Source organism: Aulostomus chinensis, chromosome 14 (assembly GCF_037954235.1).
Source record: "Aulostomus chinensis isolate RoL2024-O1b breed Wild chromosome 14, RoL_Achi_v1.0, whole genome shotgun sequence".
Lineage (NCBI taxonomy): Eukaryota > Metazoa > Chordata > Actinopteri > Syngnathiformes > Aulostomidae > Aulostomus > Aulostomus chinensis.
The window spans coordinates 26,539,915-26,562,172 of NC_141333.1; the positions used below are offsets into that span (position 1 = coordinate 26,539,915).

The 22,258-nt window shown below is 41.3% G+C and overlaps 2 protein-coding genes across 2 annotated transcripts; one reads left to right on the forward strand and one right to left on the reverse strand.

Annotated features, from left to right (window-relative positions):
• The first annotated feature begins 543 nt into the window (after positions 1-543).
• On the forward strand, positions 544-9,255 carry LOC147250386 (large ribosomal subunit protein uL18). Its single transcript, XM_086225251.1, has 8 exons — positions 544-912; positions 1,411-1,480; positions 1,561-1,676; positions 1,776-1,910; positions 2,021-2,223; positions 6,468-6,645; positions 8,873-8,961; positions 9,100-9,255. Exons 1-8 carry the CDS (start codon positions 559-561, stop codon positions 9,197-9,199), a joined length of 1,245 nt encoding a protein of 414 aa, XP_086081377.1. The 5' UTR covers positions 544-558; the 3' UTR covers positions 9,200-9,255.
• dipk1ab (divergent protein kinase domain 1Ab) lies at positions 8,875-21,471 on the reverse strand. The gene is made up of 5 exons (XM_086225250.1): positions 21,196-21,471; positions 11,891-12,025; positions 11,698-11,805; positions 11,448-11,624; positions 8,875-10,648 (listed from the first exon to the last, which is right to left on the reverse strand). The coding sequence occupies exons 1-5, from the start codon at positions 21,361-21,363 to the stop codon at positions 9,833-9,835; spliced, it is 1,404 nt and encodes a 467-aa protein (XP_086081376.1). The 5' UTR covers positions 21,364-21,471; the 3' UTR covers positions 8,875-9,832.
• Positions 21,472-22,258: the final 787 nt, after the last annotated feature.

The window sequence follows — 22,258 nt, forward strand, 5'->3', positions numbered from 1 at the left end:
GTTATTTAATTTTTTGTCTATTTAATCAGTGAATTGCAAAAGAATTCCTTGGCTACCATGTTCTGTGACGTAGAAAAGTGTGTGTATTATTTGTATCTAATTTGAGAACTGAATTCAAAACCCTTTGTTCATCGCTTTGGAAAAAAGCGTCTGCCAAATGAAATCATAGAATTGTAGAGTTGAACTTTTTTTTGTTCTATGGCATGACAATGAAATTTAAAAAAAAATCATCAATAGCCATCAGTCAAGTCAAAGTTCCAACAATTTCCACCTGTGACATGTCTGGGACAGGTTGTGCCCCAGAGATGTGAAAGTCTTTCACTCTATGCTCAAATAGGTTCCCCAAGAAAAGACATGGGAGTTTCTGCAGAGAGTGGGACCTTTTTAAAGTTTGAATTAATTATTTTCATGAAGGTTTAATATGAAGGTGACACATTAAGGAAAAGGACAAGGGAAAAACACAAAACATAATTTAAAAAAATGTCTCAACAATTTGCTGGGCAACCATGAAGAACCTGGACTGCTCGAATATTCTTCAGCACAGTTTCTACTGCAGAAATGAGCACCATCCTTTCTCCCTCCCTCATTTGGAGTTTTCAATTCAGTGGTGGAGAGACATTTCCTTCCAAAGGTGTCCCGATTGTGGGGGCCACAGAAAAAAAAAACGCCTTTCCTTCTTTATATAAATGCGTCTCCATTCCTTGCGTGTGCAAGCAGAGTTATGTGGGTGTACGTTTACTCCGGCCCGATAGGGAGCAGAGTGGTAATGACTATGCCGTATGGCCGCTCATCCTGTCACACGGTATTTATCGAGCATGCGCATCACCATCTTCCTTTTTCCAGTGCAGCGGAGTCAAGCCACAGTCTTTGGCTCCGGGCTCCTTCAATAGGAGACTAAAAGACTGCAAAATGGTTCGTAATTTTCCCCAATATGTACCTACGTGCATATCTAAGACATGCATCGTGTGTTCCGTGATGACAAGTGTTTGAAAACATGGTGCTGTTGATGCGATGAACATAGATTTCAGTCCGGCTAATGCTCACCGGGTCAGGTTAAACGTGGCCTAATGGTTACCTCAACAAACTCAATGTTTCCTGCCGCCAGTAGTCTGCTCCACTATAATGTTTCCGTCAGTAAGTTGTGTGCCTGTTGCGTCTTCACCTTCCTTTCCCCATAATATACGCTCCCGATGACTGTTGGCTTGTTTGCCTAACGTCAGCCCCCACTTAGCTTTTGCTAATTTGTCGTTCATTTCCATTGACTTAGCTTGCTCGTGTTAGCCAGGTGCACCTACTGACAGTCCGACAGCAATTAGAGAATCACACTAACGTAGAGTTTTAACATCAATAAGTGTCTTTCTGTCGTGGCTGTTTGATCTTCACTTGGGGCCTAAGCATGTCGTCTTACAGGGTTTTGTTAAAGTGGTGAAAAATAAGGCCTACTTCAAGAGGTACCAGGTCAAATTCAGGAGGAGGAGAGGTAAACCACCCTTGACAATTCTTTAAGATGTTTTTCTTAATGAACAGTCATTTCTAAAGTAAAATCTTGGTTCCTTCCAGAGGGAAAGACTGACTTCTTTGCTCGCAAACGCCTGGTTGTTCAAGATAAGAACAAGTACAACACCCCTAAGTACCGGATGATTGTCCGTTTCTCTAACAGGGACATCATATGCCAGGTGAGAAGACCTTGTTTTCATTTGTGACACAATCTCTGAATTTTAAAACGTGTTATGAATGTGCTGTCTTATTCTTGACGTTTGGTGATTCTTTTACAGATTGCCTATGCCAAGATTGAGGGTGATATGATCGTGTGTGCGGCCTACTCACACGAGCTGCCAAAGTACGGCATCTCTGTGGGCTTGACAAACTACGCAGCAGCCTACTGCACTGGTCTGCTGCTGGCCCGCAGAGTATGTGCACATGTGGCTGAACAAACCGGTCCTTTTACCCACCACATTTTCAGGTTTTACAAAGATGTGCCAGATGTCTTAATGTTAACTCCTAAATTTTTGTCCCTCAGCTTCTGAACAAGTTTGGCCTGGATAAGGTGTACGAAGGCCAGGTGGAAGTGACAGGTGATGAGTTCAATGTGGAAAGCATTGATGGTCAGCCAGGTGCTTTTACCTGCTACCTGGATGCTGGGCTCGCGAGAACCACCACCGGCAACAAGGTTTTTGGTGCCCTGAAGGGAGCTGTTGATGGAGGCCTGAGCATCCCCCACAGGTAACCTGTTAACATGTTAAGAACTGAGTGCATGGCAGAGCTGGCTTTATAGGAACAGTCCAGCAAATAAGTGCTTTCTTGTTGCCTGGTTTTCCTGGTGAGAAATTACATCCCAGGCCAGTCAGTCATAGACCTTAATCAGGTTCTGCCATCAGAAGTGCAGTTCTAAATAATAAGTTAATGATGGCTTGGGTCCATTTTAGCGGCTTCATTTTTATGGTCCTGCCAGTGGACGTTTGGCATGCTTTCTAGGCCGACTGGAACGATTGAATTGAACAGAGCCCTAGCTAATTGCTTGATACGTGATGGTTAATGACTGTATTCATGCTGTGTCATATGAAGTGGTATGAGACTGTCAGGTCCGTTAATTAACATTATGCTCTTCCATGCTTTGTGGTATTACACAAACACATCTGTACCAACCTTTGCATGAGGGGTCCAGCAGAGCTCTTACTCTCCATTAATACCTTGAACCATAACACAATCTTCAACATAACCTAACAGATTTCATGTGCTATCGATAGTGCTTAGCCTCAACTGTGTTCCCTTGAGTTATTGACTAAATCTGCTTACCAGATACATTCTACAGATGTAAAAACACTGTTAACACAGTTCAACTTCAATGTGGAATTGTTTACAGTGTCACCGCTGTTCTGATCCTGAGGTTCACATTGACATATACAAGCTCTCCAGATGATGAGCTGTTACCTGTCAGGGATGGGATGTTTTGGGAAGTGTTGTGGGGAAAGGGGTAATAGTACAAGAAACAAGTGATTTGTGACTTTTAGTGGCATCCACGTAGCCTGTGTGATAGAAATATGTGCTTCTTTTGTGTTTGAGTTGTTTCTGCCACTTAAAAGATCAGAGAGGCTGTAGACATTGTTTCCATGTACAAAGTTATGTTCATGGTGCAAGTATTCCGTGACACATACACAATGACTTTCCACCTGATATTAAAGGGAGTCCATGGTATTGAGCAGCAGTTGAAAAAGCATCTGAGGCGTTGATAACTTTATAATCCATTAATGTGTGATTTGTGGTTATCCACACCACAAAGGATTATTAAATTTCAATCCTTTTTAATTCACATGAGAGTGCAGTGTATGTCATTAAACAAGTTGAGCATAGTTATGGAAGGAGGAGTGGATGGAGAATGTTGTGATGTGCAGTGAGCTGCTGGTAAAGTCTTCAGCCCAAGTGTCTTTGTCCAAAAAATAGTGGTGCAACGGATCACCATTGATCCGTGATCCGGTCGGATCAGTATCTTCGGTTCGGTACACACGTGATCCGCGGATTGATTTGATCAGTAGCGCGGTCACGCAGTTCAATCCAAATACTTGTTAGTGTAGCGTAATGGCGAGCGGAGGAACTGAAGAGCTCGAGCGCCCCGCGTCTTTTAACTCTCCCGTATGGGAGCATTTTGGCTTCCCCGTCAATTATAAAGAAGGAAAAAGGTTAGTTGATAAAACCGTGACGGTGTGTAGGCACTGTGGCACAAGAAAGCCATATGAAAGTGCGAACACATCGAGCATGGCCACGCATTTGAAGCGACATCACCCTGGTGTTTCACTGAAAGGAGTGAAAACGAACGCTGCTCAACAAACTCTTATCACCACGGCCTTTAAACAGCCCCTTGCTGCACAGTCTGACGGGGCTAAAGCATCACAAAATCTATCGGTGTCTTTATAGCTGCAGACATGAGGCCATATTCAGTTGTTTTACAAAATAAATGAAAGAGAGTTGTTTATTTGATTTGTTTTATTTTATTTTTATTTATTTTTTTGCTGATCCGAAAAATGATCCGATCCGTGGCTCTGATCCGTGAAACGATCCGATCCGTGAGTGTTTTGATCCGTTGGACCCCCACCAAAAAAAACAGGCCAGTCATTTCTTGCAAGCTAATACTTGCTTGCTGCCAAGACATCATTTTGATGAACTTGCTAGAACATGTTTAACGTGTTCTTGACTGAAAATTTGTTAAAATGCGAGGTTGTACCTGCTACGAGCCTGGCTTAATGCAGAGGTTTATTTGTGTGACTAGATCACATACTAGAAGTAATGTTGGTGACGTCATCCTCCTGCGTTCAATAAAGAGCCAATGAAGTGAAATTTTTCTAGCTAGGTAGCTTGTACTGGGGTTCAAGTCCTTTTGAAAATTGGAGTTCTCATTTTCTATCGCAAACGTAATTGTTGATATCGGCATTACGCTGGAAACTGCCAACTTGCCCAGTTGTCCCACTGGATATTGGTGTGGTGTTCATCCATCTTCTAACACCCATTCAGGACTGTAATTTTCTCATTCTGTGTATACCAGTGGGTTACCTTGTTTCATGAAACAGGTTGTCACTGTATTTATGAGCATGTCCTCTGTACCATTTGCCATGCAGCGTTTAGTCACACACATCTTCAGAAGTTGAGCAACCTCTTTTTATTTTTTTTTGAAAAGCGTTTGATCTTCTGTGTATTATTGCCGCTGCTTTTTCTCAGTTTTCTCTGGCTTTACAACTTTATTCCTGAGTTTGCTTAAGCATCTCAGACCACTGGTCTGACCTCGCCACAGTGAATGTGAACACAGCTTAGAGATGTGGTGTCCTGCTCAACTGGTCATGATGCTCTCTCTCCACCAACATCTCATTGGTCAGCCAATTGCTGTGTTAATTTGGAAATGTACTGATAGTCTTTTCCCCTCAAATAGAAGTATATGAGTGAATATTTTTGAATTGTTTTGGAGGCTTTTCAGTACAATGACTTAGAATAGTAACAATTATATTACACATATGTAAACATCATATATAACCTTGAACTTTTTTGTACTGAACTGTGGTTGGTGTGATTGTCTACTGTCACTGCAGCACTTTTCGTAGACGGGAACACTGATCATATGCTAAAAAGTAGGAACATCCATCAGTCCAGAACACAGGGCTGCTTATCTGTATTAACTGTCTTACTACTGCCACAACCACCTTAACAATAAACATGGTTAACATCCTTATGTGGTTTTGGTTTGTTCTGGTTTGGTGTTAAATCTGACAGTGGCCACAACAACTGAAATGCAAGGAGTCTAGTTCATTAAGGGTGTCTGTGTGCTGGTGAGTTGCTATGAGGCAGAGTTGTAGTGGCACTTATTATCCATCCATCCATCCATTTTCTTCCGCTTATCCTGTTAAGGGTCACCAGGGGGGTGGAGCCTATCCCAGCGGCTTTCGGGCGAGAGGCGGGGTTCACCCTGGACAGGTCACCAGTCCATCACAGGGCCAACACATAGAGACAGACAACCATTCACACTCACATTCATACCTACAGTCAATTTAGAGAATCAATCAGCCTCGTCCCCTCTTGATGTCTTTGGACTGTGGGAGGAAGCCGGAGTACTGGACAGAACCCATGCAGGCACAGAGAGAACATGGAGACTCACACAGAAAGACCCCGTGCTCGAGCCGGGACTCAAACCTGCACCCTTCTTACTGTGAGGCGACTGTGCTAACCACTGCACCACTGTTCTGCCAGGACTTATTATGTGCTTGTTATTTGAAATCCGTATGGGACCTTCACCCTTAACGGTGACTAACCTTTGATGACGGCTTACAGAAATGGGTCCAGTTCAGACTGAACCCTTGTGCACTGGTGGCAGAGGAGCAGGCAGTTTCCTGCAAACTCCCTGTACAGACTTGCTTTTGAAGGCTTTGATTGCATTAAAGTGACTGCACTGTCAGACCTTGATGGCAATGTATCAAATATCAATTAAATTGCTCATCAAGGTATCAGAGTGAAGTGAACTGATTTCGGATGAATGTGTCCCTGCAGGCGTGTTGCATGCTCTGGAAATCTTTGGAGAAAAAGTTTGAGAAAAAACACAGCTTGGATATTAATCTATGGTTGGTAACTACAGGTGTAGTTGCCAATGTAATGTGTGGTTTTGCACACGTAACAGCTGCAGATCAATATGTAATATTCACAGTATCCTGGGTGTCATTACTGGCTGTTCAAAACAAGTTTTTTTTGCTCGTCTGTGGTGTTGGAAAAATGCCAACTAGAAAAACTTCTATTATTTAACTTGGTACCTCAGTAAATGATTGTCAGTTATGGTATCTGAGTCTATTCAGGAAGTATAATTACCAAAGGTTCTCTTCTTTCTTCTGTTGAATGAAATTCATTGACAAAAATTCCATATTTACATTACAAGATTAATTATTGCAGCAGAGCTGTTAATTGAGTTTGGGGATTTATTATTCTTTCCTGCCCAGCACCAAGCGCTTCCCAGGCTATGACACAGAGAGCAAGGAGTTCAACGCTGAGGTCCATCGCAAGCACATCATGGGCATCAACGTGTCTGAGTACATGAGCTACCTGATGGAGGAGGATGAGGATGCTTACAAGAAGCAGTTCTCCCGCTTCATTAAGAACGGAGTCACCCCTGATTCGGTAAGACCCTAATACACTGTTTACCTCCAATTATTTCACAGAAAACAGTCAGTTGATGGCATACTTTCATCTGCTTGCCCCAGTATCTTGTACCAATATAATCCTGGACAAATTTGTAATGTTTTGAGCCTGTAGGTGAACGTATCGCCTCATTAGGGGAGTTTTTAATTTATAACATAACATTGTGGTATTGGATTATATCACACAGACATGACCATTTTCTCCTGGAAAAAAAAATTCAAGGCCATGTTTTCTCCTCAAGTGTTGCATTTAAATTCATATTAAGGCCATTAGAGTGACCTCCACAAATTATGTTAATGTGTTTTAGACTAATCTGCAGACTAAACTGTGGACTGAATGGTTTACAGATCCAGTACTAACACTGATTTGTGCATCCTGTGTTTTGGAATATCAGGTTTTGTGTGTAATCATTTGGACTTTGGCCTCAGCTAAGGCTGCAGTATTTAAACCCAGACCCATCAAGAAAATACAAGTATTTGGTCAAAATTTACCCTCCACTGGCTTGGGAAATTACCTGTATCATGTCGTGGAGAAATTGAAATTGTGACGCAAACAAAACAGAATATTAACACCCCCTAAATTTATCTGTAAACTTCTTTTTTTTAACCTTTCAGCCTGACAAGTTAGGAACACTAAACTCAAGTGATTGTGATGACAACACGCTTTGTGGTGTTAGTGGGAATGATCTTTTTGGCATCTAGTTTTCACAATTAAAGTTTCACTCGGTTGGTACCAGACAAGTGTGTACAGATATCTGGAGAAAGTGGTTTCACGGCCAGGGCACATCTTATAGAACCTCGCCGATACAACCCACCCATACTATCACGGGTCTGTCAGTGATATCTTATTGGCATGTATGTCCTCTGATCTGTGCTGATATTTTTTAACAGCACATAATACGAAGACAACTGCTGTGTACCAAATCGCTTACTTCCATACTGCATACTTAAGGCAAGGCAATTTTCTTTGTAGAGCCGTTTTCACCACCAGTTTGTCTCAAAGGCTTCACATGGCATCATAACAACATCCTCTTCCTTAGACCCTCACACCGACTGAGGAGAAACTCCATAGAAAACCCTTTTAACAGGGAGAAATCTGAAAATTGAGAATACTAAGTGTACCATGTGCTCATTCACGCAGTGCGTGAATTTCGAGGGTGCAGTGCTGTCCCAAATCGCATACTGCCGTGCGGCACACTCACCGGAAATGACGATGTGACGTGTTGTTCTACGCCGAGCACCGCATCAGCTTATTACCGCCACCTTTTGCCTGTGCTTGTTTGTTGATTTGAGAAGCCATAAAAGAGCGAAATGAACGGTCATCACGCATTATTATGCCACAATCGGCACCAACAACGTGATTTCCTCCTCCTATTGGCTGAAGATGCAGTGGAATGTAGAGTTTATTTGTGTGATCTATTTCGCAAAACATTTTGGTGACAAGTCATTTTATTTTTTTCAAACCCATGTCCACACAGAATTTCAAACTTGTCCCCGTTATTTAATGTAAACATGACTCTATACAAGTCAGCGTTGACCGACTCTCACCACAGCTGCACGCCATTTTTATCAGTGAAACGAATGCAGCGAGTGCCCATAGTCGCATACTCAAAATCTTGACCGATTTGAGTACATCATCCAGGTACTTTTGCATACTCAGTTTTCGCACACTATCCTCACTTTTTTCCATTTTGAGTTGCGTATACTCAAAATTTTAAGTATGGAAGTATGCAATTTGGGACACACCAAATGTCTCAAGATGATTCTAAAAAATGGTTTAATATGAAGTGTCCAGCAGAGGGTGCTCCAGCGCCTCCACCTTGTTTGTTTTACTATCTTGAGCTTTATTTACATGGCCATGTGAGACCATTTAAAATAATTTTTGATGAAGTTATTTATTTTTAAGAAATTGGCTTTCTACTTTTACACTGCCGTGTCTCTGAACATGGACATATTATACTTTCAGTTCAGCGCAAAAATTAACTGTTTTTCCCTCACAAACTGCTATTTTTTTCAAAAATCCCTTATTGGTCGGGCCAAAATCTCTAGTGCCACACTGCTTCATTTAGAAAAGAAAGTTGTTACTCATTTAGCTTACATTAAAAAGAACTTTAAAAAAAAAGTGACTCCTTTGATTTGGATATTGCACCTGCCAATGTTTCATGATTGGAACACAGAAATGAGGCCGAATACATTTTTTCTTTCAGATTGAGGAAATGTACAAAAAGGCTCATGCTTCCATCCGCGAGAATCCAGTCCATGAAAAGAAGCCTCCCAAAGAAGTCAAGAAGAAGAGGTAAGATTCATTTGTTTTAGTTGTAATGCTGGGGTCTCTAGTATTCACCATATAGATGAGCTTTACACTACATTAGAATGAAAATGTGACCAGCTGTTGGAAAATGATGTATGCTAAATAGGCTAATGTTTGACCTAGGTGGAACCGTGCCAAGCTCTCTCTGGCTCAGAGGAAAGACCGTGTTGCCCAGAAGAAAGCCAGCTTCCTCCGGGCTCAGGAAAAGGAGGAGGAAGATTGAGGGGTCACTCTGCTTCCTATGCAGAAATTTTGTGCTAATAAATCTATCAAAAGTCAGATCTGTTCTGTGCTTTTTATATCTAATTCAGAGTCTAAGAACAGGACAGAACAGATCCTATATTGATTGTTTTGCTTCCACCCCAGAAACATCTGACAGAGTGAACGCGCTCACCTAGTTTTTTTGTGTAGAATTGATGGAAATTGAAGGGATGTTTTCTCAAATGATTGGTTCAGAGAAAAGGTATTTTGGAGATGAGGAACCCTGTCCCCCTATGATTTATGTTGTGCTACTGCTGATACTTCTCCAGATTTAGTTATACCGTGATATTAACCCATTGTCAGATGGACAGTAAAAGGGGCAGGTTTTTAGTGCTCGCTCAGTTAAGAGTAAATGCAAATTCAGCAGTTCTAAGATTTATTGATTCAGTGTTGGTTTCCAAAAAACATCACTGGTTCATTCCCCTGTAAATTAGATAAATTGATATTACATATTTTGGGAAATGAAAGTCCTGCCTTAAGATAAAATGTGAATACATATAGAGATGGAATAAGAGATGATTTTTTTCCCCCCACATCCCATGCTTCAGTAAAACTAGCCATCTTGGATTGGAAGCTCTGGGATGGCTGCTCATTTTTAGGAGTCTTTGGTGTGAGAAATCTTCTTCCATAGCAGAGTCTTGAGATTGTTGAGGATTAGTGAGTGCTCCATCTCCATCTGCTCTACAGAGCCTTTCAGTGCAATACAGGCATACAGCTGCTTCTCAAGCTCCTCCCGAACATCCGACGGAGCGCCTCTCAGAATATAATCCTTGAGGGTGTCACAGGCTTTGGCTAAATTTGGCCTTGTGACTTCAGGTGTGCAGCGGTGCTTGGTGAGGTCACAGGAAGTGAGGCAGTCAACCCCATAGAGACAATCCTCATCTTCATTACAGTGTTGCTGCCTAATGTCCTCTTGGAAGATTGCTTCAGGAACAATGTACCGTGCGTCCATCACCTTCAAGTCATGCCTTTCATTGTAGCCAAAACTGGTGGCGCTCACGTCACACATGACAAAGCTGCCAAAGGTACCGTGGAAAACGTCTTCCACCAGTTCTAGCAGTCCAATGGAGATCTTGGCCTTGTGTGGCCAGTAAGGTGTGAACCACTGGTCCATGCTGCGGCGCAGGCCCGCAGGTATCCATACCTCAATGAGCCAGGGTAGACTGATGCCATATAGGTGTGAGTATGGGACCTTCTCCATCACGTACAGGTCTCCACAGAAGCCCAGAAGTTTTGGCGTGTGCCCTCTGTCCTGGAGTACTAACGCCAGCAGGAATTCATTGAGCTGCAGCAGAGCCCAGGTGGAGCGAGCCTCAGGGAGTGAGATGTGACCGTCTTTATTGGAATCGGCTATTGACAACACTCGGGTTGCCAGGTCTGCGAGGTTGGCCTGATCATCCCCCACTTTGGACTGTAAAGACAGTAAAGGCCTGACCAAGAAGCAATATTTTACCCATAGTGTATTTTGCCTTCAGGTACCCACAAATAATCTAGGTGTCGTTAGCTCACAAAGATGTTTTTTTTTTTTTTTTTTCCTGCATCACTTCTTTCAGGCTCCAGAATGCAGACAAATAATTAAGCTGAGTTTAAAGGGAGCTGATAGCTAACAGCAAAATTCTGGAAAAGTTTGTTTCCAAACTCAAGTGCATGGTACAGTTCAGCAGAATCTGAAAAAGTATGATTTTACATGAGGAATTTGTTGTGGTGTTATTGCATGAAAAATAAAGTATTTAAAAAAAAATATTGCAATATAAACGTATGTACACGGAAGTCCAAGCTGAGCATGAATGTAAGACATAGAGTTATGAATGCAATGACAGTTCAGGTGCTATTGTAAAAGAGAGCAACCTGCTGCATTCAGTTGAAGCAACTTGCTTGTAGTTGTCCACGGTTGTGCTGAACTTTACCGTTACGGTTTAATTTGAGCTCAAAAGCGTTTTAGTGAATTACTATAAGTGCAAATCATAAAGAAGACATGAATGAAATACCAGATTGCATTTAATAGTTTGTAAAAAGATCTTTTTAAACAGTTTGGTTGTTGATAGCCATCAGTCATTATGGGCTTCAAGCTAAATATACCTTGCTGATTCTTTCTACATTCTGGAGTCACAATTTGTAGGATAAAATACTTTTTTGTGTTCAGGCATTACTTTAACATGGGTGTTTTATGAACACATCCAATGCATGTGTGTGTTAAGGCTCTTCCTGACCTTTAGATGGGCGAAGATCATCTCTCTGAACTTTTCCACAGAGGTCCCCTTGGTGGGTTTGTTGAAGGCCACAGTCTCCTTCCTTGGCTCCACCTCACTTCCCATTTCATAGCGAGGAGTCTCTTCCATTTGGCATTTTATGACTCCCTCCAGGTCTCCCCAGTTCCCAGAGTAAACCTTTGAAAATCAAGCCAATGAGTACAACAGCTGGATATTAAGGGGTTTTTGATTTAGACATACAAAATCTCACCTGGCTGTTAGGTTTGGTGGTGAAGCACTTCCCCAGGTACAGCGTGTCTTTTTCACACAAGCTGCTGCAGGCTGAACCATCGATGACTCCTTTTCTGTATTTGTCACACTGAAAACAAGATGAATCAATTCAGGCATTAACATTTCTTTTTGGACTGAGCCTAGATGTATGGTAATAGGAAATGAATACGCACTATGGAGTTTTTGCATTCGTGCCCACGACACAGCTCTGTGTAGGAGGAGTATTCCACATACACAATCCAGCTCCCAACAAACACTGCCAGCCAGGAAAAGAACAGGTACTTCATATGCAGGTAGGAGAATCTGGCCTATGGGAGACGTGTCAAAGAAAGACAGTTTAAAAATGACATTTAGTGTTTGAGTTAGGAAGCTCACATTCATTAGTCCTATGCCTCATCAACTCTGAAGCAAAAACTCTACCAGTTTGTCATCTAAATTATCTGGATTACGCTGGATTATTGAGAAACAATCTAATCATCTAGGTGATCTGCAAGCTAATCGAGGCAGATGAGTGATATTGGTTGCATGAGCCCGTTTCATCAAACCCATCCGTCATGTGCAGAGCACACTGTAAACCTTTACCCGCTGTTAATCAACCACTGGTTTGGGGCCAATGAATGCCCCGTGAATTCCCTCCAACAAACTGTGAGGCTCTTTTAAATTGATGCTCACTTACTGCAAGGAAAGTATTTTTTTTTCATTAAATAAAATCGTGGTCTAAAATATGATTGAACATATACTATATTTTTCAAACAAAATATCATTAAAAAATTAAGATAATTGTTAGTGCTATAAGAATAAATGATCAGAATGTAATAGATTAGGGGGCTGCACGGTGGTGCAGTGGTCAGCACTGTGGCCTCACAGCAAGAAGGTTCTGGGTTTGAGTCCCGGCTCAGGCACAGGATCTTTCTGTGTGGAGTCTCCATGTTCTCCCTGTTCCTGTGTGGGTTCTCTCTGGTACTCCAGCTTCCTCCCACAGTCCAAAGACATCAAGAGGGGACGAGGCTGATTGATTCTCTAAATTGACCGTAGGTGTGACTGTGAGTGTGAATGGTTGTCTGTCTCTGTGTGTTGGCCCTGAGATGGACTGGTGACCTGTCCAGAGTGAACCCCGCCTCTTGCCCGTTGACGCTGGGATAGGCTCCACCCACCCCCGTGACCCTTAATAGGAAAAAGCGGAAGACAATGGATGGATGGATGGATGGATAATAGATTAGCCAAAGTAATTTTGACATTTTTTATGGGACCTGGTCTGAATGGGGCATTCAGGCTTGAAGGTAAGAGAGAAGGTAAGAACTCTGCCCTACATATTAGCCTATATATTTCATGGAAAGCAAGACAGGGGTCTTTTGCACTAAGTCGAACATTCTCAGTGCAATTATAGGGCTGAGAGATTATTGAGGCAGCTGACTTGAGAAACTCAGTTTGAATTTGGAATGTCTACGATTCTGAGAGTCTGAATAAGAAGTGGGTGTTCAGAGAGCAGAGAGGTGACGGACAACACTGAGTTTCAATATGGACATTTAAGAATAGCCTGTTATAGACCTTATCTATCTTCCCCTCTTTTTTTCTCATTCTGATACTTTAATAAACCAAGGCCCTAATCTTGTTGACTTTTGACAGTTATGCTAACACTTCCCATCTGCAACCATTCATTACATCAAGCTACCTAGTGGTCAGCTGTTCTCTGAGGGTCTCACCTTCCTAAAACAGCACAGAGGAGACAAGGGTATCCATCTCTTTGTCTGATCTGGGCACAATGGATAAAAGGTATATTTCTCCAAAAGTTGGCATGTTTCTCACAATATGGACAAATGCTAATTTATCAGAATGACAGGATTGATGGCAAATTGATGTCACTATTTCTGTGAGATTTTTGTTGGGAGCAGAAGATATTTTACAAAATAGTTTTTGTTTTCTGAAACCACGCCAATCTCGCTGAGGAACACTTGGAGATCATCTATCTATCTATCCATGTACAGTATCTATCTGTCTATCTATCTATATGTAGATATAGTTATACATATAGATATGGATATAGATATATCCATGCGTTTAATATATGCACATGATACAGCCATCAGGTATATTAGGAGGGAATCAGGCCTGTAAGTAAATTAGAAACGTTGTATCACAAAGTACATCAGTGATGCAATTACACCTAAATAAGCGCTCTGTAATTAACAGTAAATGCTGTTTGTGATCAGACATGGCAACAGTGGAAGATTGAGAGCGACTCGAGTCATTAGCTTGCCTTTTGATTTCCCTTCTAATTGCCTGCTTGGATCCATAATAGTATCCGTCCAACTGGAGAGTTGAAGTACAAAATAACAGACCTTTTAGCAGCCTGCTTTTCTGCCTATTAATGATTCTTGCACTCTTTGCTTGACAATGATGGACTTGTCTACATCCACCCTCACTTCTAATTTTCTTTATTGGCACAATCTCTCTCCCTGTGCTGTGTTTTATGTTCTCTAACACACTCTTCTCTATCTCCCTCGGTGATCTCACTCTTCTCTTCTTTTCCTCTCACTCAACAGAATAATAAACGTAACCTTAGAAGTAGCAGATTCAAAGTTTATTTTAGGAAAATAAGATGCATTTTGTTTTGTTTTTTTAATATATCTTGCTTCATTGATCTTTCATCCATCTTCCACTGCGACATCACGGATAATTAAAAGAGCAAGCTTTCAGACAGCCTCCATATGTCACCCTTTAATCTCATTTCTGTCCAGGCAGATGCCTGTAATCTCACTGTATTGAGTGTTTATTAGAGCGTATTATTGGTTATGTTTCCTTTCATCATATCTGAGCATTTAGCAACTGAATGAGTTTGTATTCCATTATTATTTTGGTGGTATTTAATTGTGATTATTTTGAAGCTATGGGGCCCTATGCTAAGCATGCACTTGGTACAGCGCAAGTGTTATTGCGAGTTTCAAACATCCTCACCCTTTTAACTAGCAAATGAACCTGTCCACCACCTGTGGCAGCAGGTGCTAAAGCATGTTAATGAGGCATAGTCTGGCACAACCATGGTGCATTGCTACTTTGGGACACTGGAAAATGTTAGCACCATTGACCAAGAAGAGGCTGGTCTGTGGTCAGTGGCATAATGTGTCTATTTAAAGGGCGCATCAATCAGAAAAGCAGATGCACGGCATTGCAATGTGGTTTTATTGATGTCTGCGTGGAAGCTTGGAAACATTGCCCACCTGTCGAATGATTGCCTTTGTGCACCTTGCACCATGGTTTGCATTCTAAATACCAAAATGAGGCTGAACACATCCTGAAATCGTGGTGCACACAGAGCACCATCCGCCGCTGTCTGATGCCATAGACTGCAGAAATAGGGCCCTAAATATCTTAAATTGTATTTTGATTTTATTTTATTGACCACTTGGGGGCAGAGCAACATGCAGCAAACATTCCTAAGCTCAAAAAAAATTTGTGAATTGATTTCCAATCATAATTTGATGTGGTCTGACACAAAATCACACATGGATTCATCACTTCTCTTAAAAAAATGTTGGCAAATATCTTTCAAGCGATAATAAATAAATCATAAGTTATTACTTGCAAATTTGGAAAGTGAGGAGACAGCATTGAGAAAAAATGGTAACGCTTTAAATTAATTGTACATGAATAATAGTTTGTGGAAGGTGCCAAAGACAACAATTTTAACAAAATTTATATTTTAAAAAAATTCATCCCCAAAACATTTAGAAAGGTGCAGAATGAAAGTCTGGATTTACAGGGAAAATATTATTCATATATTATTTTTATCTGGCCCAAAATGTTAATAATATATACATTCTAATGAGTTGGTTATTAAGGATCTCTCAGCCAATAGCATTAACACGCTGATATCGTGTGTAATCTATGTGTTATCACTGATTGCAGGAATGCAGAAATTGCCAGGTATTGGATGAACCAGAGAAATGTCTTAGAAATGTAATGGTTCATTCAGTTATCCGTCTAAAATACTGTCGAACCCACAAACAAGCAGGACGAGGATCATTTTGGTTCAGCTTTTCTATGCTGGTCTAAACTGAAAAATGAAAATGGGCTAAAGAGAAATGCAGAGGTGGCCACTTTTCTGATGGACAGGTAAGCTAATGTTTGCTAAATAACAATAGTAAATTTACAAGTTACCGACTGTAGCCCTTGACAGGTTAATACTATAATTCTTAGTGTTCAACAGCATCACAAACTGTACCTCTACAAGACAGACCATATGAATTGTTACCACTGTTCCAACTTTGACCATACGTGGTTAGTTATGTTAAAAATACAATACATTTTTGAGGCAAAAGTAAGTGCTACTAACCGGGCGGTATAAATGTTGTCCATTGCACCTTTAATGCCTCGTGAACCATTAGTTAACAGTAAATTAATATGTCTTATAATTCCTCTTTGTGTCTACTGAGAGAGAGAGCGTACTGCTGTCAGCATACGAGGCTGGCTTCCCTGTTTCTTTTATCTTCTTGTTTTTGTTGTTTGTCTGGGCTCTGCTATGGTTTCCCTGTCCATTATATTCAACAAGAAAATGATCTAAATTATCAATGAAAACTTATGTCTTTGGCTATGTTTGTGATCAAACCTTTCTACAGCTCTACATATTGATTGGGTTTACATGCATGTCTGACTAAACTGACCCAGTGTGAATTTAACACTGACCACACAAGCTAGCACTGTGGCTACCTCCAGTTGTTACGTGAAATGCATCAACGGCAAAAGCATTATGGAAATAACACTCGATGGGGAAACAAATGTATGGTCGGCCTTCATTGAGTCAATAGCTTGTGGTTTTCAATTCAACTTTTGCCGATGCTTCTTTTCGTGTTGGGATTATGTATTGACCCTTTGTGAGAGGAGAGAGTTACACAAACATGGCTAATGAGAACCTATTGATTGTGGCTGCTATGACAGCTATTAATTAGAGACTGGGAATTGCGGCTCTATGCTGAGGTGGGTGGAAAGAACCCATCTGTCTCTCTCTGGTTGAACTCCTTGCTCCAAACCCACTCACAGACCTGGTAGAGTGCTTGACAATTCATGCCATATCAGCCCTGACACTGTTCAATGGAAATAACAGCCTATTAGAGAAAAAATACTGTGTGTGTGTGTGTGTGTGTGTGTGTGTGTGTGTGTGTGTATATATATATATATATATGTATATATATACACATATACACACACACACACACACACACACACACACACACACACACATATACACATATATATGCTCTGCAGGTTTACAAAGTGCCATCCAATGTTGAGCCACTGTGGCAGAGGAGATTAGAGCTGATCTTTTGTTCTAACAGTTTTTGCAGGCTGCACACATTCATTCATTATGTATGATGATAAAGCTATCCCTCAGAGGTTTCCGCTTAATGGGCTTTGTTGGTTGCTGTGCAGAAAGCCATGAAATAAAATAAGGAGAGGGCTGGAAGAGTGAACAGCAGATTTTGTTGAACTTTTCCCATAATCACCGGCAAATATACAACCAGCCAAAAAGAGTAGAAGGGAAGTCCAAGCTGAGAGAGTTGCCTCAGCATGCCTACCCACTAATCACAGACTCACAAAAAGAAAGATCCACTAAGAATCTGACTGACTCATCACTGTCTGACTGCAGGCAACTCCCCTTCCCACCCACCCACCCACCCACGAAACAATACAAGAAACACGCATGTGACTCAGTACTGCGACATGTGAATATTACTTAATCAGCAACTTGTCTGCATAAATCTAGCAATCTAACATCAAGAGTGTGGCGTCGACACAGAGACAATTCTCAAGAGGACAGCAGCTTCCTGTGAGGGGAAAGCTGCTCCCTTATCTCAACCAGTTGTAGCTGTAAATGTACAAAAAATAAGAGCCAAGCAGACATCTACTGAAGGTTTTGCTCAAATTGTGTCGTATATTCATTTGATGACATCATCAATATAATCAATCAAATTCAAGGATGATTGAATGAGAGTTTTCATATACAAGGTTGATAAATTACTCTCCACCCAGTTTCTCTAATGCAATGTTGCTGTCTGTGATGCACACTAGTGTTTTATTGCATCCTAATCTCTGGCCAATGCCAACAATTGGCATTTTGTGCAACCTGTTTATGACCACATAGAATCATGAATCATCATAAATTCTCAATTAGCTGATAATAGAGTGGTGCAACGATGATGTATTTTTGTAGGCCAACCTGGAAGTTAGCATTGCCTTGGGTTCCCTCAACCGATGGGATTTTAACATTGGCTTTTGTACTGCTGGAAATCAGCTCCACGGCAAGCAAACATTTATTAGACTTACATGTTTTGTTCAGCCACCTGTATGATGTTTGAAATGCTATCACTAGAGGTACAAAGCTAACTATGGGCTATGAACAAACTACACCACCCACGCATGACTTCAGTATCACCACAACTAAGATCTGTGCTTCTTTTTCTTCTTCTATGACAGTTAATGTCCTCCTCAACCTCTGCAGTCTTGTTTAGCCACTTATTCACAAATACTTTTATAAAACACAATGGGAATAGATGTGTGATAATGACTGGTAGTCTTATGCCATAAAACAAAACTTTAAAATATCTTAATTATAATTATCGCATTTAAGCAGAAACCCCTTAACTTATAGGCCAGAGGTTCAACAAAAGAATCAAAATAGCAAAGACATGAAAGCTAATTGACCATTTCAACACTGGCACACTAGCGTGCAGCATTCTCTGCCATTTGTCAGGGAATTTGATGTTGCCACATTTGACTCCAAACTGTCTTCTCAGTTGCTTGTCTGTCAGTCTGTGATATTTCCATTAACCTCTTCAGTCTAAAATGATGTCCGCACTCTTGTCAGAAAAGCAACTGAGGTTCCTATCTTGACATTCAATATCTTTGGTTCAACAATGCAAATTTATTTCCAGATTTCATGATTCATTCCGGGCTGCACAGTGGTGCAGTGGTCAGCACTGTGGCCTCACAGAAAGAAGGTTCCGGGTTTGAGTCCCGGCTCGGGCGTGGGATCTTTCTGTGTGAGTCTCCATGTTCTCCCTGTTCCTGTGTGGGTTCTCTCTGGTACTCCAGCTTCCTCCCACAGTCCAAAGACATCAAGAGGGGACGAGGCTGATTGATACTCTAAATTGACTGTAGGTGTGACTGTGAGTGTGAATGGTTGTTTGTCTCTGTATGTTGGCCCTGCGATGGACTGGTGACCTGTCCAGGGTGAACCCCGCCTCTCGCCTGTTGATGCTGGGATAGGCTCCAGCCCCCCCGCGACCCTTACTAGTAAGGAATAAGCGGAAGACGATGATGGATGGATGATTCACTCCTGCCCCTTCATGAAATGGTCTGCTTTAGAAGTTACACTTTTTTCAGAGCAGCAATTGTCAGATTAAGGAAATGTACAGTTTGAATGAACAGCAGTAATGATGGCTGCCCTCTGGTTAAGTCAGCTCATCCAGGGCCAAATAACAGAAAAGAGGGGAAACTCCAGAGTTTTTTTTGGACATTCTGGACTAAATACATCAGTGAAAACAGTCAAGACAAAAGGACCATCAATAAAGTGTAAAGTAAAATGTAATGTCATTCAAGGGATACTTCATCAAAAAAAGGAAAATTCAGTCATTAGCGACTCACCTTCATGTGCATGAAAGGTTGAGCAAAGTTTATAATCCACAAAACACTGAGTTTAACAGACAAACCATAAAACACTTCTGGTGGTGAACTTATTCAAGATAGCGCTGAGCACAATCAGACAAACTATAACACTTCTGGTTTGGCACTCATTCAAGGTAGTATTGACCACAATCATCTGGTGTAACTTAGGTGAAAAAAAAAACCCACTCATGCTTGTCCACAGCAACGCCTTAGTGGAAGTGTTATTGTTACGTTTGCTTTCAGCTCAAGTCAAAGTGTTACAGTGGATTACAAAGAATAGCGCTGGATAAAGAAGACATGGGTTCTACTGGATAACGTGTTTGAATTTGGAAGCTGATGTTTATGGAAAATGTGTTTGTCTCTATAGATGCTGTTCATTGTCAGTCCCTATTAGCTAAATATACACAAGCTAAATATGTGTGGCTGGCTCTCTCTGGATGCTGAAGTCACAAAGAAGAGTTGCAGGAAATAAATAGTCATTGTGAGCTTCAATGCCTCTTTGTAAGTACTGAAAAGAAAAATACAGTTTTTTGGCGATATATGGCTTGATGTTCCTTGACAAGCCTACTTTCACATATTCTTCAGTCCAAAATCCGGCATGCTGATGTAATAGACAGCTGAATTAGCTTTCACGTCTGAACAATATAAGCCATTTGCAAGGGCTAATTTCTTGATCACTACATTTCGGAAAAAACAAACAAACTTGTCATAAAGCTCTTGAAATCTAGATTCATCCTGATAGGTCTAATGTATTATGATTTGGTGCAACATTCTTCTCCTCATCTTTTCTTGATACTGACTAACGTTTGAAGCATCTCTTGTTGAGGGATTTCATCATGCACTTGCTTATATTTGATCGTAATATCAATATATGAACATATACCCTTTACACATACGGAATTTTTTAGTTTTTTGTGTCAGTGGAAATAGCTTCCCTCTGAGGATCACTCACTGACACTTCTTTAGTTGTCACTGAAAGGCAGAGGTGGCCTAGAAAACGGAGCAGAGCTGGTGGCTGTCCCTTGAGATCAGCTGTCTCTTCCTCTGAAAGTCGGGCGCACAGCCAGGAAGCAAGCAGCTGCTGTCGGGATTAAAAATCCAACATTGCTGAGGAAAAAATTCCTTCAAAACAGATGCAACCAGTTCAGTTTACATGGTGGTGCAGAGGTGCTTCTTCACCACTTCAAACGGGGTTGACTTTCTAGAAATGCTCTAAATTTGGTTCCTAAATCTGAGACCTCCAGGCATCCTTGAGGGACTTTAATTTGACTAATGAGTAATGTAGACTTCACCTAATTCCACTCACTTCAGACTGTTACATAATGTTCTTCAACAGCTCCTCACATGAGGATTAGCAGGGCCATTTGTATGAATGAAACCTTTGACAATGCTTAGTGGAAGAATGAACAATACAGCTCACATGTTTTTCTTCAACAGAATGCCAAAGGAGCACTATGCTGTATGTAGGGCAAAACTTTTGCATCCTTACAGCAGCCCCCCTGCATGCATGACGATAGCAGCTGAATGCATCATGGAATTGGTTACTACAGCAACGGTGATCAGGCTCGAAGGTTGATTCCTGTCGAGCCTCGAAGTGATTTCAGACAGAGAAACGTGTCCGTTAATAACCTGTCTGCAAATCACCACCACTCCATTTATATGCAAAGTGTGAAGGTTGCACTAATATAGGCTGTAATAGTCGCATGTCGATTATTATAGACACATCCGAGTATGTGAGTGTATCCCATATGCAGAGAGCCGGGATAGACCACCGACCAGTCTTTGGGCCAGAGTGAAGAGGGATTTCCCCGCTTACCTGGATGTACAGAGGTTTTCTGAAGACCCCCCATGGAAGCAGAGCTTTTGCCATGGCCACAGTAGAACATTTCACAGCAGCCGCTGAAAGAGTCAAGAACCGGAGTGGTGCCCTTGATCCAGAATCAAGCAGCACATGGTGGACTAACCTCGGAAAATATTCAAACATGTAGCTGTCATGATGGTTCCTTCTGTCTGCGGCTCAGCAGCGTGGATGTGCGCTGTGATGCGGCGGCGCGGCACATGGAGCTGCGCTGCGCCGCCGACTGCAGCGAAGTGAGTCTCACACTGACCATCAGCGCTTCACTTCAGCACCAATTACGTAAGGAGGAGGACACGTAGCGACCCTGGTTTCCCGTCAGTAAGACAGTAGCTTACATGCTGATTTCATGATTCTCACGAAATCTTTATTGAGGTCCTTTTCCCCTCTTATAGATGGTAAAACACCAAGCGGTGATATTCATGTAACGTTGTTTTTAAAAAGCGTAAACATAAAGTCACAGAGTCACATATATGACAGAAAAATGTAAGAAAGGAGAGATGACAACCTTTATTCTTTAGGAATCATCGGATTACAAAATATTAGGTTATTTTCAAGAAGTGTGTTTCAATCTGGCTTCCTTTATGTAATTACTCTGGAGATCATGGAGTAAACTACGTGATATAACTAAACCTGTCGATAATAATGTTAATCCTTACAAAACACACTAAGCACAGAACTTGAGACCTAAAAACCAAAACGGTACTGTCTTCCAAAAGCAATCAATTCCTGCTCAACAATTTTGTTTAACTCAAAAATTGTGGATCTGGATCAATACACACAAACCATCATTCAAATGAGCACATGAAACAACAGTATTTTGACTTTGTCTTTTCTTTGTCTGCATGCCAGAAAGAATACTTGTTAAAAAAAAAAAAAGGTTTTGGTGCAGCATACGTGTTTCCAGTTGTATCAAGTATGGATGGTTATTCTGAACATAACACAGTCAATAAACAAGCAATGGAGGGAAGTTGTATTTTTTTTTGCTAGAAACGACAAGTAGCTCCTTCAAACAACATAAAGC

What these genes read in the sequence shown, in the direction of transcription:
- LOC147250386 (XM_086225251.1), top strand. Translation starts at nt 559, where the DNA reads ATGAGCACCATCCTTTCTCCCTCCCTCATTTGGAGTTTTCAATTCAGT. An exon ending in CAAATTCAGGAGGAGGAGAG is followed by an intron (nt 1,481 to 1,560) that starts GTAAACCACCCT and finishes GGTTCCTTCCAG; the next exon opens with AGGGAAAGACTGACTTCTTT. An exon ending in GTCTGCTGCTGGCCCGCAGA is followed by an intron (nt 1,911 to 2,020) that starts GTATGTGCACAT and finishes TTTGTCCCTCAG; the next exon opens with CTTCTGAACAAGTTTGGCCT.
- dipk1ab (XM_086225250.1), bottom strand. Translation starts at nt 21,363, where the DNA reads ATGTTTGAATATTTTCCGAGGTTAGTCCACCATGTGCTGCTTGATTCT. An exon ending in ACGAATGCAAAAACTCCATA is followed by an intron (nt 11,806 to 11,890) that starts GTGCGTATTCAT and finishes TCTTGTTTTCAG; the next exon opens with TGTGACAAATACAGAAAAGG. An exon ending in TGATCTTCGCCCATCTAAAG is followed by an intron (nt 10,649 to 11,447) that starts GTCAGGAAGAGC and finishes CTGTCTTTACAG; the next exon opens with TCCAAAGTGGGGGATGATCA.